We start from the raw sequence: 13,376 nt of genomic DNA on the forward strand, positions 1-13,376 counted from the left end.
TTAACAGCAGAAAATACACAGAAATTATTTTGAGGGTTTTCATCCAGCAGCGATGAAAAGGAAGTGGCTACTTGCAGTTTTTAAGCAATAAAACACTTTCAGAAGGATCTGACAGCTGAGTGGAGCAAAGCTATCCATATAAAAAGCTAAAGAAGTTGGGGTGAGGGATGATAGGTAACTTGTAACGGTGAAAATGTTTTTAGCAACTAAATATTCCAGAATAAACTATCATTAAATAGCAAGGTTGCAATCCTGTTTAAGTCAGCTTTCAATTTAGCCCCTACAAAGAAGTGGTGACAAAGGAAAAGCTTACTGCCTACTGCAGATTAATAATTAGGTATAAGTTAGATCCAGTCCTAAACAAGTTAAATAGCAAATGCGATACAGATAATCACTCTATTGAGGTGTCTATTAATTATGTTATACCCATAACACGGTCTTGTTTTCTACCACCAGTGTTCCCAATCCTCGACAGTGTTTCTGTGCTCTGAGAGTTTAACTACACCAAAAGGTCTTCTGAGAATTTATTTTTAATTTGATTTCCAAAAAGAAGTCAGGGATCAGTGAGGATGTGGTGGAACAACATGCACCAAAGAGGCTGCAAGAACAAAGCAAGCATTTCTTTCCCGCATAGCTGAAAACAAAAGGACTTCTAGCATTCTTCATATCACAAAAAAACTCTGCTGGCATTTCCCCAGGAACCTTCCCACACTGTCAAAACAACCGGCCACCACACTGAAAAACAGCCACTGGTCAATGAGGTTAAGCAATAAATACAACACACTACAATTGCTGCGGTTAAAAACTTCCACCACTGGAGACAAATTATTATGCTCACATGAACCTTTTTTTTTTTTTTTACATCACTTCTCTTCTTGATGCACACACTGTCATCAGTAGCACAGCCACGCAGAGGTCAGTCGTTCACAGGCGTGTCATAGTAACAGTAGTAGTCCCACAGAAAGGTCGCCTGCTCCTGAGTAACCCTGCATGGCCAGTGTGGCATAATTTAAACCCTCCATGAGGACGGCAATGAAACGAGACCAGTCTTCTTTCTATATGTGTGCCAGCTTCTGACAGATCAATGTCTACCCTAAACTGATCCTGAAACCTGAGCCCGTCAGCCCAGAGGGGCAGAGAGGAGCGGGGAGAAGGCGGGGTCTCTGGGGACTTCACTGTTTGCCTGACTATGTGCACAACCTGCATTTGCTTTGGCTGCTGCTAAGCAGACCAGGACACACAATTTAATGAAACTGACTGAGTGAGCAGAAAAAGGGACGTACCAGGTCCACGAGTGATAATCCTACATCAAAAAAAATAAATACATAAACACAGTGAGGTTTAAACTGTAAACTTAACAGTCCATTCCTCTGTTGCCTCTCTAAGCTGCAGTACATGCACGCACTGCAGGAGAAAAGTCTGAGAGCAACTGTTCTTTCTAAATCTGTCAGAAAACACACCCCTTGTGTCCATGTGAGCATGTGTCTGTGTGTCAGCGTGCAGACAGCACTGCTGTTTAGGCCTCTCTTCATAAACTGGGCATCGCCTCCTTCATTTCCTATTCATCCTCCAGAGGCTTGATGCATGGTTTCCATGAGTACCTAATAAAAAATTAATAACTCAAAAACACCAATAATGGAAACTGGGATGGAAGTTTCAGAGAGACCTCTGCACTGCAAACTACAGTACTTAATGCAGAGGCCGTGAGGATGACAGCTAGGAGGAATCAATTAACCTTATCCTGTATGTAAAGCAGGTAGCTAGCTACAAGCGCCAGAGACAGCAACGTCTAGACACTGAAAGGTTATTAAAGAACAACAGAGCATAAACAAAAGGTTTTAATATCAGTGTTTTCTGTTTATTTTATTATAAATTTAGCTCAAGCACGCCATTTGAAAGTTACTGTGGAATGCAGAAGGCAGTAAAATCAAACCCAGCATCTCAAGTTATTCCATGTCAATTACACCTTCTCTGCATCATTAGCATGTAAATCACTGCGGTCATCAGTGGAGAGGGGAAAAAGACCCCATCTAATAAGCACAGGTTAAGCCACAGCCCAAAGGCTGGTGTGGAGGAAATATTCAAAGACAAACACGATTACTGATTAGTTCTATGGATCTCTTTGGAGACATTCATTTAAAAAAACAAACAAACAAAAACAACAATTTTCTCCTGTCTCCTTCCCCTTTAACCACAATTGGTCCTTCCTCCCCTCCCTTCTTGTTATAAGGGAGTTTTTCCTTCCCACTTTCGCCCAGTGCTTGCTCATAGGGATCATCTGATTGTTAAGGGTTTGTAGGGTCTTTACTTTTAACTATAAGGTGCTTTGAGGTAGTTTTACTTATAGAGAACAAGTCACAACAATAGCTGAGTAAACTGAACAGAAATAACAAGAACAAAAGTGTTTCAAATACATCTTTCTTTCATTCATCTATTGCAAATGATTATTCTGCCACACAACAGTACCCACTGCAACGAGCCACCATCACACAAATGAAGTGACTTCCCAGACAAACGTTCACCATAGTAACACCAAGAACGATATGCTGTAAATCTGTCTGAGCGAAAGAAGAGGAAAGACAAGAGGAAAGGTAGTAGCCCCTGTGTCCGTCCAAGTCATGTCTTTAGAAAACAGACGAGAGCGGCAAAACACACCATAAATGCTACACTGATGTCACCATTTGCTCTGAAAGTAGAGCAAAAAAGGTAAAGTTCAGACACGGTCCCTATTATATTACCCCAGAGATGTGGGCCGGAGTTGAGAAATGGAGTGATGGGCTCTGTGTACTCATGCAGACACAAAGACACGCATCAAATATACATCTCTCTTACACATGTGCATGCCTTTTCTCTCTCCAAGGACACCAGAAGTACCCTTCAACGTAAAGCATGTTGCCCTACAAAAGAGCAACTCCTCCCCTCTGAGGCAGAGCAAATTGAGATAGGGTTTACATTAATGGGTTTGAAGGGAGGAGAAAAGGGGAGGCTTCTTCTAGATGTGGGTTAGCCTATATTTTTACAAAATGATTTTCTGGGTGAAAACCTGCAGTCCTGCTGTAAGGTCTCTTCTCCTTCCTCTGTTCAGGTTATGTTTACACTCAAACTCACAAGAAAGCATGATAAGCCATCGCTGTCTAGACTCTGAAAGATAAGAGTTCTCAAAGTGGATACTACTGAAACTGCGTTACCATGGTTCTCTGGGGATCTACAATACAAATAACGTACATTTTTCCCCCGATTATCTGCTCCCTCTGACATGTCAGAACATGTCTGGTTTTCCAAACAATGCTTTACTGGAGTGAACAGATTATCCCTTTGTGAGCTCTCTCAAAATAGCCATCAAGGTCATCAGAGCAAGCGCTGCTTTTGATGGAAATCTGCACAAAGGGACGTCTTGAGCAGGACGACTCAGGGAGCATATTGAGCCCTAATGCATCTGCTGCGGAAATACCTTAGCAGGATGAAGGCGAAGCAAGTTGGTGTCTGAGACCGTTTGGGCCTTGTTTTTGTGGATGGTTCGATAGCTATGCTGCAATGAGTCGCTGTGATGAAGGGATCTGATCAATACTGGGTCTCGAGGGCAACAGTGCAGGCAGCAGAGCAGACCGATGCTCTGTAGGCTGCGCAATGCTGAAATAACTGGGCCAGCATCAGCAGCGTGGCTAATGATGTGAATTCATTTCAGTGGTAAAATAGGCACTAATTTCAAAAGTACTAGTAGTCAGCTGTCACTGAAACAGATGCTCATGCACACCGGTGAACATCTAATCAACGATTTCGATGACAAAAAGTGGACAAATCAAGTAAAACAGTCAGTGGTTCAAGAGTTTTGAACAGTTATACAAAACAACCATATATTCTCTGTATCTCTGAATGCTTGTTTTTATCTTTTATCTGATGGTTTTAGTGTAAAAAATCAAAAATGAAACGACTTTTTTGACCCTATGCGACCCATATCCGATCATGGTATGACAGTGTGAACGGCACAAATCCAATATTTTCAAATCCGATCGGAGTCACTTTCATATGTGGTACTGAATCCGATACATATCTGATGTTTTAGAAAGCGACTGCTGTTTGAACGGTCATGTCGCATTAAATCCGTCTTCTATGTCACTGACACAAGACAGACGCCAATTATCAGCGCCAGAGAAGCGCCTGATAAGACATCGCGAACACTTCCCGGCCATCCCGTGTAGATGTTAGTGAAACAGCTGGGAAGACAACGTTGGAGAAACGTGAACATTTTATTTGTACTGTATAATCTGCAGATTCTGACAGAAATCTGCAACTATCCTTTGAAGCACCGCTCCTCTCTAAAACAGCAATAAAGATAATTATTAGGCCATATGTAAATAACAAAATAACTTTATAACTTAAAGCAAAATTGGGAAACGTAAAGTCCGAAACAAGTCTTTATATTAAGGGCCATCAGTCAAACAATACTGGTTGGTCTGGGACTAAACAGAGCGCGTTGTGTGTGACGTCTTCTTTTGCGCATGCGGGCCGCTTTGAGGGTTCACACTAGAGCGCGTTTGCTGTCACATTTTATTTGTAGTGCGAACGAGCAGACAAAAAAAAATAAAAAATCGGATTTGATCAAAAAAATCGGATTTGAGCATTAAGACCTGCAGTGTGAACGTAGCCTTAGTGGCCGTCTCCAAGACTGAAGGGTGCCCCATGTCGCGGTAACCCAGCTACAGTGCACATATAGGATTACTACAGTCATAAGCTACTCCATGAGCTATTTAAAGTATGCGATACATCTACATAAATCCAATTAATCTGAGCAAACACATTAAGAGACGGGTAAAGCCCCGACACAGATAAATAAAAGGAAACCTGTGAAGAAGTACACATAAGAACAGAGAAAACAGTCTGCTAACACCTCGAACACAACCTTGTCTTTTCTGGCTTCTTCATGCACACACAAAACTTGGAGAAAACACGCACACACAGAGCCAGTTGTGGTCTATTAATCATAAGCAACCTAGTTCTGCTTCTTGGTACAGATTCATCTCTTGTGTGCCTCTGGCCCAAGGTTGACTTTGCAGTCTCTGTATTTACCTCAGCGTGGTGCAGAGGTCACATGGCGTAGAGGTTTAAATCAGAAGAACAGAGCATGAGAGTGGGGGATAAAATCTTGAGGTATAAACGCATGCATTGTAAAAATCACATGACCCAACAAATTAAAAAGCAGTCTTTTAAATCTCTCGAATTAGAAATTCATAACCTTTCCGCCTCGGACGTTCCCAACATCCAATCCATTAACAAATGGAATGAAATAGGCTCGGGTAAGCGATGCTAATTGTGTTACAAACCACTGACTGTGTAACCCAGCGTCTCGGCATTCTTCCAGCCACACACCAGAGCTGCTCGGTTTAACTGTGAAGTTGCTCAAGTCGTAGAAAGCGGTCTGTAAGCTTTACAGATTTATTTATATAAATTCAGCCAGTCTGGGCTGAGCAAAACCAACTAAGTGCTTTAGTGTTGAAACATAATTCCTTGACTTTTTGCAAATGTCAGTCATAAGCAAGGAAAACAGAAGTGGATTAGAGGACGGAACAGATTTATCCTCTTCTGAATGCAGTGCCTCCTGTTCTGCTGCTACTTACCCAAATACAGAGATGCATTTTCTTTCTTCACATTGTCGTCCAGGTAGGTGGGTCCCAGGGTGTAGATTGGCGTTGACCCCATGCCCACGAGTATCTGGGCACAGATGAACAGTGCCACATACAGGTTGTGCTCATTGCCCTCCTGGTCGCGAGGGCACGATGCCACGTCCAGCAGTTCACGGCCGCTGTTGTTGCTGCTCTGACAAAGGCCTTCGTGGCCCGCTGAGGAGTTCATCTCTTGGATCTGGTAAGGTGGTGAGATGAAGTGGGGAAGGGAAAACAGCGCTGCGCCTACAGCGATAACAACACCCCCCACAGCCAGCCAGCGTGGCCTCTGACCTCTACCGCCGAAGTACGAGATGAAGACGACCACCAGCAAGCTGCCGATGTCGAAGCAGCTGACCAGCAGGCCGGACTCGGAGCTGCGCAGGCTGTAGCGCTTCTCAATGGTGGTGATGACGCTGCTCAGGTAGCCCGAGACCATCAGGGACTGGATGAAGGTCAAGTAGCACATGCAGAACAAGAAGCAGCGCGAGTCGCTCAGGATGACCTGCACATACCTTCTAGCTGGGATGCGGATAAGGCGGGTGATGGAGAATCCAAATTTTCTGCCACCGGAGCCTGTGGCCCTGTGGCCCTCCACAGGCAGGGAGCTGCTGAGCCCCACCATGCTGGACATAGAGGGGGAGAAGTCTGTTCTGGAGGAGGGGGATTCTTCCTGGCTGGAGTCTGGGGTTTTACGATGAAGCCCACAACTGTCCTCTAGGGCCACACAAGTGTGGGCTGTGCCGACCAGCCGAGGCTCGGCAGCCTTGCCACCCTGTTGACAAGGTTCATTCAGGATTGGTAGACTTTTGGACTTGAAGCAGTTCTCTGGCTCCATGTATTGGTCCTGGAGCTCACAGATCTCCAGAGACTCAGACATATCACTCCCAGTTTCATCATTGTCCAATGAAGCCATGGCGCAGCTGGAGTTTCAGCTTCAGTCGGCCCCTGGCTGCGCTGACAAGTCTGCCAGTCAGTAACTAGTGCCACATGAGGAAAGTGTAGAGCTGCTGCAGGGCTGTGTGCTGGAGAAAGGACTGCCCTGTCAGTGATACTGAGGCAGACTGAACTCCTCTAGTTATGTGCATGTTTTATTCCACATCCCCACTCACAGCAGCACCGCTCTGTCACAAGCAGCCTCCCTCAAAGCAAAACATCAGACTCCTAATATGCTTACAAGACACAAAACAATCCTGATAGCGGTAGCTCGACTGCACACGGAAAAACATCACCTTCTTGAACTAAAAACCTGAAGTCATCAACAGAGTTATCTGTTGACAACACATTTCCTAGAATGTAATCAACAACAAAAAGATGCTGTCACAATGATTTTCTTATCTAGGATCCCATGTTGATTTTGATTTTATGGCTCTTTGTTAGATGGCAAAATTGGTTCAAAGCTTCTGTTGTTTCCTTTGTTCCCTTGCTGTGCAGCATCCTAGAAAAAAACAATACAAAAAAGGGGGGTTAAGAAAAACATAATTAAGTATAGCTACTTCCAAAGTGGATACATTCATACAGGCCTAAATACAAAATACAGCCCTTTCCTCTTATGTCAGTTTTATGTCTACACAGGATTATACCAGTCGCCTTGTAAAGCTTAACTGCTACACAGGACTGGAGAATATTTCATAACAAAAATTAAAAAAAAAATAACCCACACTAGCAAACACTGGTGTCGAGCTGCCGAGGCGGTTAGGCAAAATAAAAACCCAGCTCTCCTTTGTCAAAACGAGAAATATAGCTAGAGAACAAAAGACCATGCTGTCCACAAACGTCTCAGTCATGACTTTGAAAAGAAATAAAACCCCCGATTCAACCGCAAGAGAAATATTACTGTGCTGAAGCTTAAAAGAAATCTGACCTCGAGGCTAAACGACAATTTAATATTTATTCTAACTTTAACGAAGGGCTCAGAGGCTGGAATACTCACACAGGACTGAGGGAGGTAGCCTGTTGTTCTACACGGAGCAGCCACACAGTGAATGAATCTGTGTGTGATGCGGAGGGGCTGCTACCGCTGGGGATGCTTTCAAATACGGTCGGAAATCATATAACGCAGAGTTTAGAGCCTGAAACAGTGCAGGAAAAAACTATTAAATGTTTTTAATTTTTCATAACAAAAACTCGTAAAATGGAAAACGCGCTAGAACTGCATGTTTGATATGACTATAAGCATTTTCTTGTTCGAAGTGTATACTTAATTGAAGATTTACATGTTTTTAAAGGCCATAAGTGAAATTAGTGCTTTGTTTTTGAGCTCTGGGATATTGCAGTTCTCGGCCTGCGTCCTGCGGTTTTTCACCACGAACATTAATCGTAAGGCTGATTATCTTTTTCACAGTTTTCCAACTGTGACGGTAAAAATCCAACGCGGCTACAGCAATTTGAACGCCCCAGATTGTGGGGGTGAATTGTTTTTCCCACACCAGCCATACTGGGATTTGTAGTTTCTTTCCGTAAGCCCAACCTACGTCCATTTCTTTGCTTTATCGTAGAAATAATTGACTTCAGTAACGAAGGTACTTTCAGGCATAAACTACATCTGCTACTCAAGTAAATTCTCCGAAATTTAATTTTCTTTCTCTTAACTTAAATTGCACTGACACTGTGACTCCATGTACCAGCATGCTTGTCAGTCCATATGGTCACTGGTTTAGTGCACTACGTCATGTGGACAGCTGGGACCCTTGCTGACATAGCAGTGATTGACTGGGATTGACAATGGCCTCTGAGCTTGCCACACTCTCTGAAGCCATAAATTTAAAGCAACATCAAGCGTAGTCATTTCATTTCTTTGAGACCACTGCTCCTACCACCTTGTCAATGATGAAACGGCCTCCAGGGATGCGCTGCAGTAAACACCGCAAATAACATAACATCCTCATCCTTGGACAAAATGTTTTAACCTTTTATTAAGAAATACAAACAATACACAATAGAGATTCATTAATGTAAATCATGAAACTTGCCTTTTGAGGAGGATAACGTAAATGTCTCATGACATATATTGATATTTCTCAAGAGGACTGCAACACCACTTCCACTCATAAAAAATGAGATTGTAAAATACATTTGTTCATTTTTCACTTGTAAATGTAGATATTAAATGTAAAACATCTGGGCTGAAGGCTTTCCTTTTTTAGAGACTAGAGGCTGGCCTGTCAGAAAGATGGATCGCTATGCTGGTGGTCATTAATTAATTTCCTGGTCTACAAGCTACATCAGTCCTTTCCTCCTCTAATTCAGATGTCTTTCAGCTCCTCCATGGAGGAGCACAACTTTTACAGAGACACGATGTCCAGGCTTAACATTTGATGTTGTTGTGATGTTCTGACATTGAAAGTTTCCTGTGACCTCCACACAGAGAGGTCAGTGGATTCAAACTCTGGACTTTCTTTTTGTGAGGCTGCAATGCTGACCACTGCCTATAACGCCTTTACATTTCTATCCAATGTAGAAAAGTGTGATTATCTAATATGTCCTATAATATTTGGTTATTATGTGGGTTCAGTAGAGCCACCATTCACCTGGCAAAGTTATGAGGTCAGGACCTCCAACACAATATCTCCATTTAGTTCCAATCATGTGGAATGAATTGTAGATGTTCAAGAAGTATCTGTCTACTCCGCATACTGTATATTCATGGTGTACGGCAGAAATGCCAAATGCTGTTTTCAGAGAGGATAGCAACATTTTAGCCTTATCCTGGGGACATTTGGTTAGCCCATGACCTTTGTGAGAACAAGGAGAGTGAATGGAGACTTCACAGATGACAGGAGCAGCCTTTTCTAAAGGTTAACACGAACACGTTTTCTCAGGGATAGTTTTTATGGAGTTCAGTCCTGCTTTAGAAGAATCTCTCTTAAATGCCAGCAGAAGAACAAAACATGCCTTTTTTGTGCAAAAGGACAAACAGAAATTTTCCCACATAAACAAGCAAATTTGTACCACAAGGGCCTGAACAAGACTGCATTTTAACAGTGGAGCCACTACAAAGCTTTCCTTCACGTCTAAATGGTTCCCACAAGCGCTGCCAGCTATTATCACTGCATTGCATTTCAGATATTCCCACCAGTAAGAATTTACAGCCACTTATTATAATGACTGCAGAATAGTTTATTACTCATATGGGGTCAGAAATCAAACTACTGGAAATTTCAATATTGTTGGCCAATACACAGAAGGGATGTTTTATGAAGAAACTGATCATTCTCTGCTGAACTGGCACTGAAGAGGGAGACCGGCACTGTGGATTTTTTTAAAAACAGAAGGATTAACTGGAATATACAGCAAATAAACATCAAAACCTTTAGTTTTTATTTGTATTTGTAATATGAAGTAGGGGCACAAACTAAGCGCTGGTCCCTTGGATGAGACAAGTACAACACTACCATCTAGTGCATGGATGCATGCAGAGTAGCTATTAAAAGCAGCGCTTTTGGCTTTTTAATGATGACCAGTAGATGGTGCTTTGACCTCAAGATTAGCAGCTTCAACCAGAGGATGCTTCTGGGAAGACATACAGCACTGATTTTCCTGGTTGTAGACTAAATGCATAGTTTATCTAATAATTTTTTTCTGATACTAAATATGAAGATATGCATTAATCAAGCAGAGCATTGCTTAGCCATATCTGCTGCATGTCTGAAAAACTAACCCTTCTCATCTCAGGCTCTCAGATTATTATTAGTAGTAACACCTGAAATGATGAGGTAAGGTAGGTTAGATCCAGCTCTTTCAAGAACCTTCTAAGACACATCTTTACATGTTGGTTACATCTGACTAACAACTGAAAATCAGCCATATCAGATGTGGATATTTAAGAATAAATTGCACAGGTGCCCCTTAAGATTCATTGTGTATCCTGAAAAACAGAAAATGGCTTTCTCACCCATTAAGTGCATTATTTAATTTTTAATCTCCTAGGACCTGGCGTCTACATATGCAGACATCACATTTTGGGTTATTTAGACCAAAACACTACATTTTGCTCTACAAGGGCCTGATGTCCACTTATGAGGACATTATACTGCCACTGATCTATCAACATTTTATACGAATATCCTCATATGTGGCTCTCATTTTTCTTATAAACAAAAATCAGATTAAAAAAAATCAATCTGGTAATTCTTTGTTTTTACATTCACTGGGTCCCACTATGCCCAAATATCAAAGAGAAATTAAAAATGTATGCCATGGAAGAGCTCGGGTCTTGGGAGGTTAATGTTTTTCCTAATGTTCTACCTGAAGTATAAGATAAATAAGGATTATTTTGAACTTGACTCATGCAAAGCTACTCTAAAAGAGCCCAAGAATAGAAATCATAAGTGGTAAATAAGCTTCATAGTCCCCCTTTAAATAGTAGCCTCATTCTTCAGATTCGGTATTTACATAATGCCATTACTCACAGTTTGAGTATTTTTATGTCTGAAGTTATGGAAATATCTTCAGAACGTTTTGGTTATGCTGAATAAGCACAGCACTTTTTCATTCATTCATTCATTTTTCAAAGTTCTCTAAAAGTACACAATGATTTCCAGAGAAATTGAAACATTTACCCACATGTGTTACACAACCTTGCAATACAAACACTTCCCACCCCCACCATAAATTAGTGGTTTGATCTTTCTGGTAGCATCTAAATCACGTGAACAGCAGATATGCTTCTGATTCATTTTCAGTGATTTTCTGTTATTTGTATCTATATATGGACTCTGGCAATCTTAGTTTTTCACAAATGTCCCACGAATGTCTCAACTGAATGATGCCATGTGGTGTACTGATAGCTGCTAGAGTCAATAATGTCAATAGTGCAAAGATTTCCAGGCTCATCAGAACTCCTGATATAATGGGGCTGCAATCCTGTTGCAGGGTTGAATGCGTTTTACATTTTCTAAAATATTTCATTGGTTTTATTAAATGCATATATTCAGTTATTAATGGGAATGGTGGAAGTTGTTTTACAATAACAATCCTGAAAACAGCGAATTTCCTAAAAAACAAACTAACAGATGAACAAAAACCTAACTGTACACTCACTTCATTAGGTACACCTGTTGGACTGCTTGTTAACAGAGACATTGTTGGTGTCAGGCAGGTACCAGGTTGAGTATCTGACCGTCTTATCTACTGGGATTATTCTGGACGACCACCACTAAGGTGAAAATAAGTGTGATGATACCAGAGGTCAGAGGATGTTTAAGCTGACTGGATGTCTACAGTAATTCAAATAATAACATTTTACAAGCAACGTTTGCACAGGAATAGACAACACGTCGAACCTTGAGGCAGATGGGCTACAGCAGCAGAAGAGTAGCTACATCAGGTGTTACTCCTGTCAGCCAAGAACAGGAACCTGAGGCCACAGTTCACACGAATCATTCCAACTGAAGACTGGAAAACATTCCCTGATTTGATGACTCTCAATTCCTGATGCAACATCCAGATGGTATGGGTTGGATATTTTCTTGACACACTTTGGCCCCTCAGTACCGACTGATCATTCTTTAAACACCACAGTCTACCGGAGCATTGCTGCTGACAACATAAAGCCCTTTGTGAACACAGTGTAGTCATATTCTATTTGCTACTTCCAGCAGGATAGCATGCCATGTCACAAAGTTCAAATGATCTCAGGCTGGTTTCTTAAACATGGCCTCTACGGGCACTAGATATACATCCAACAGAGCATCTTTGGGATGTGATGAAACGGGAAAGTCACATCAAGGCTGTGCAGTCAACAAATCCACAGCAACTGTGTGATATTGTGTGACACTACCGTGTCAACATGGACCAAAATCTCTGAGATCCTTAGTCCTTAAAGAGATATGTTGTCTCATGTGCCCTCAAAGTTAGGATATTTCTACAATTTTTCTAATTAAATAAATACAGTATGACTTCATTATGTGTTTAATTGTTCGTACTGAACCTGGAAATATTACATTTACACATTTTCTTATAATAATTATAATATGTGCAATGGACAGCTAAACTGGGATGCTGAGAATTACCAAAAGAATTTTGCTCTGATAGGGTTGAATTAAAGTGTGAAATGTTTCAGAAAATATTGTATAGTAATTACCAACATCTGGATGTTAAGAAGGAAAAATGTGTTCTCTCAAACATCACATTAAAAACAAATACTCGGTAGGCCTTTGATTTGGGGGATTTAAGCTTTTCGTTGTCCACTGGTCGATTGTACACAGTCTTTACAATACTCAGAGTGCTTCCTGCATATTTACTGTGACAGTGAGATCTCTCTCTGTCAGCTGATGAGTGATGGGCTCACCACCGTCATCAGCCTGGTCCAACACATCCCATGGCCTTGGGTCGGTCTCCCCCTGCCCCATCCCACACTCTTCCTGTTAACCATCCAACTTTATTGACATTACAGGAATCACTAATGAAGCGCTGTCTGTTTCTTAGCTCACAGTGTCTGCCTGTTACAGGGAACGGCACACACACTGGCATGTTTGTGCATGCATATATATACACACATATATATATATATATATATATACTGTACATGCCCATCCCCCACTATTCAAATCCACACTTTTTCCTGTATGTGCAGCCTTGAGCATCATGTCCACCGAGTGGCATACGGGAAAAATCTAATAATGGTAGACACGGAGGTGTGTGCATCTGTAACTGGAAGTCAGGGGTGTTACTATGAATTCCTGGACCACTGAGCAAATGTGATACTTTCTTTAT

The 13,376-nt window shown here is 41.7% G+C and overlaps 1 protein-coding gene across 1 annotated transcript in view; it reads right to left on the reverse strand.

The window, feature by feature from the left end:
- Positions 1–7,658, reverse strand: part of slco5a1 (solute carrier organic anion transporter family member 5A1) — a 36,465-nt gene extending 28,807 nt beyond the window's left edge. The window contains exons 1-2 of the mRNA XM_085287255.1: positions 7,594–7,658; positions 5,616–7,098 (exon numbers count right to left, since the gene is read on the reverse strand). Coding sequence (XP_085143381.1) covers positions 5,616–6,576 — 961 coding nt within the window. The 5' untranslated portion in view covers positions 6,577–7,098; positions 7,594–7,658. The remainder of the gene's footprint in view (positions 1–5,615; positions 7,099–7,593) is intronic.
- Positions 7,659–13,376: the final 5,718 nt, after the last annotated feature.

Source organism: Mchenga conophoros, linkage group LG9 (genome assembly GCF_057382185.1).
Source record: "Mchenga conophoros isolate Kocher_MC1m ecotype Shallow Benthic linkage group LG9, M_conophoros_male_GT1.1, whole genome shotgun sequence".
In the NCBI taxonomy this organism is placed as follows: domain Eukaryota; kingdom Metazoa; phylum Chordata; class Actinopteri; order Cichliformes; family Cichlidae; genus Mchenga; species Mchenga conophoros.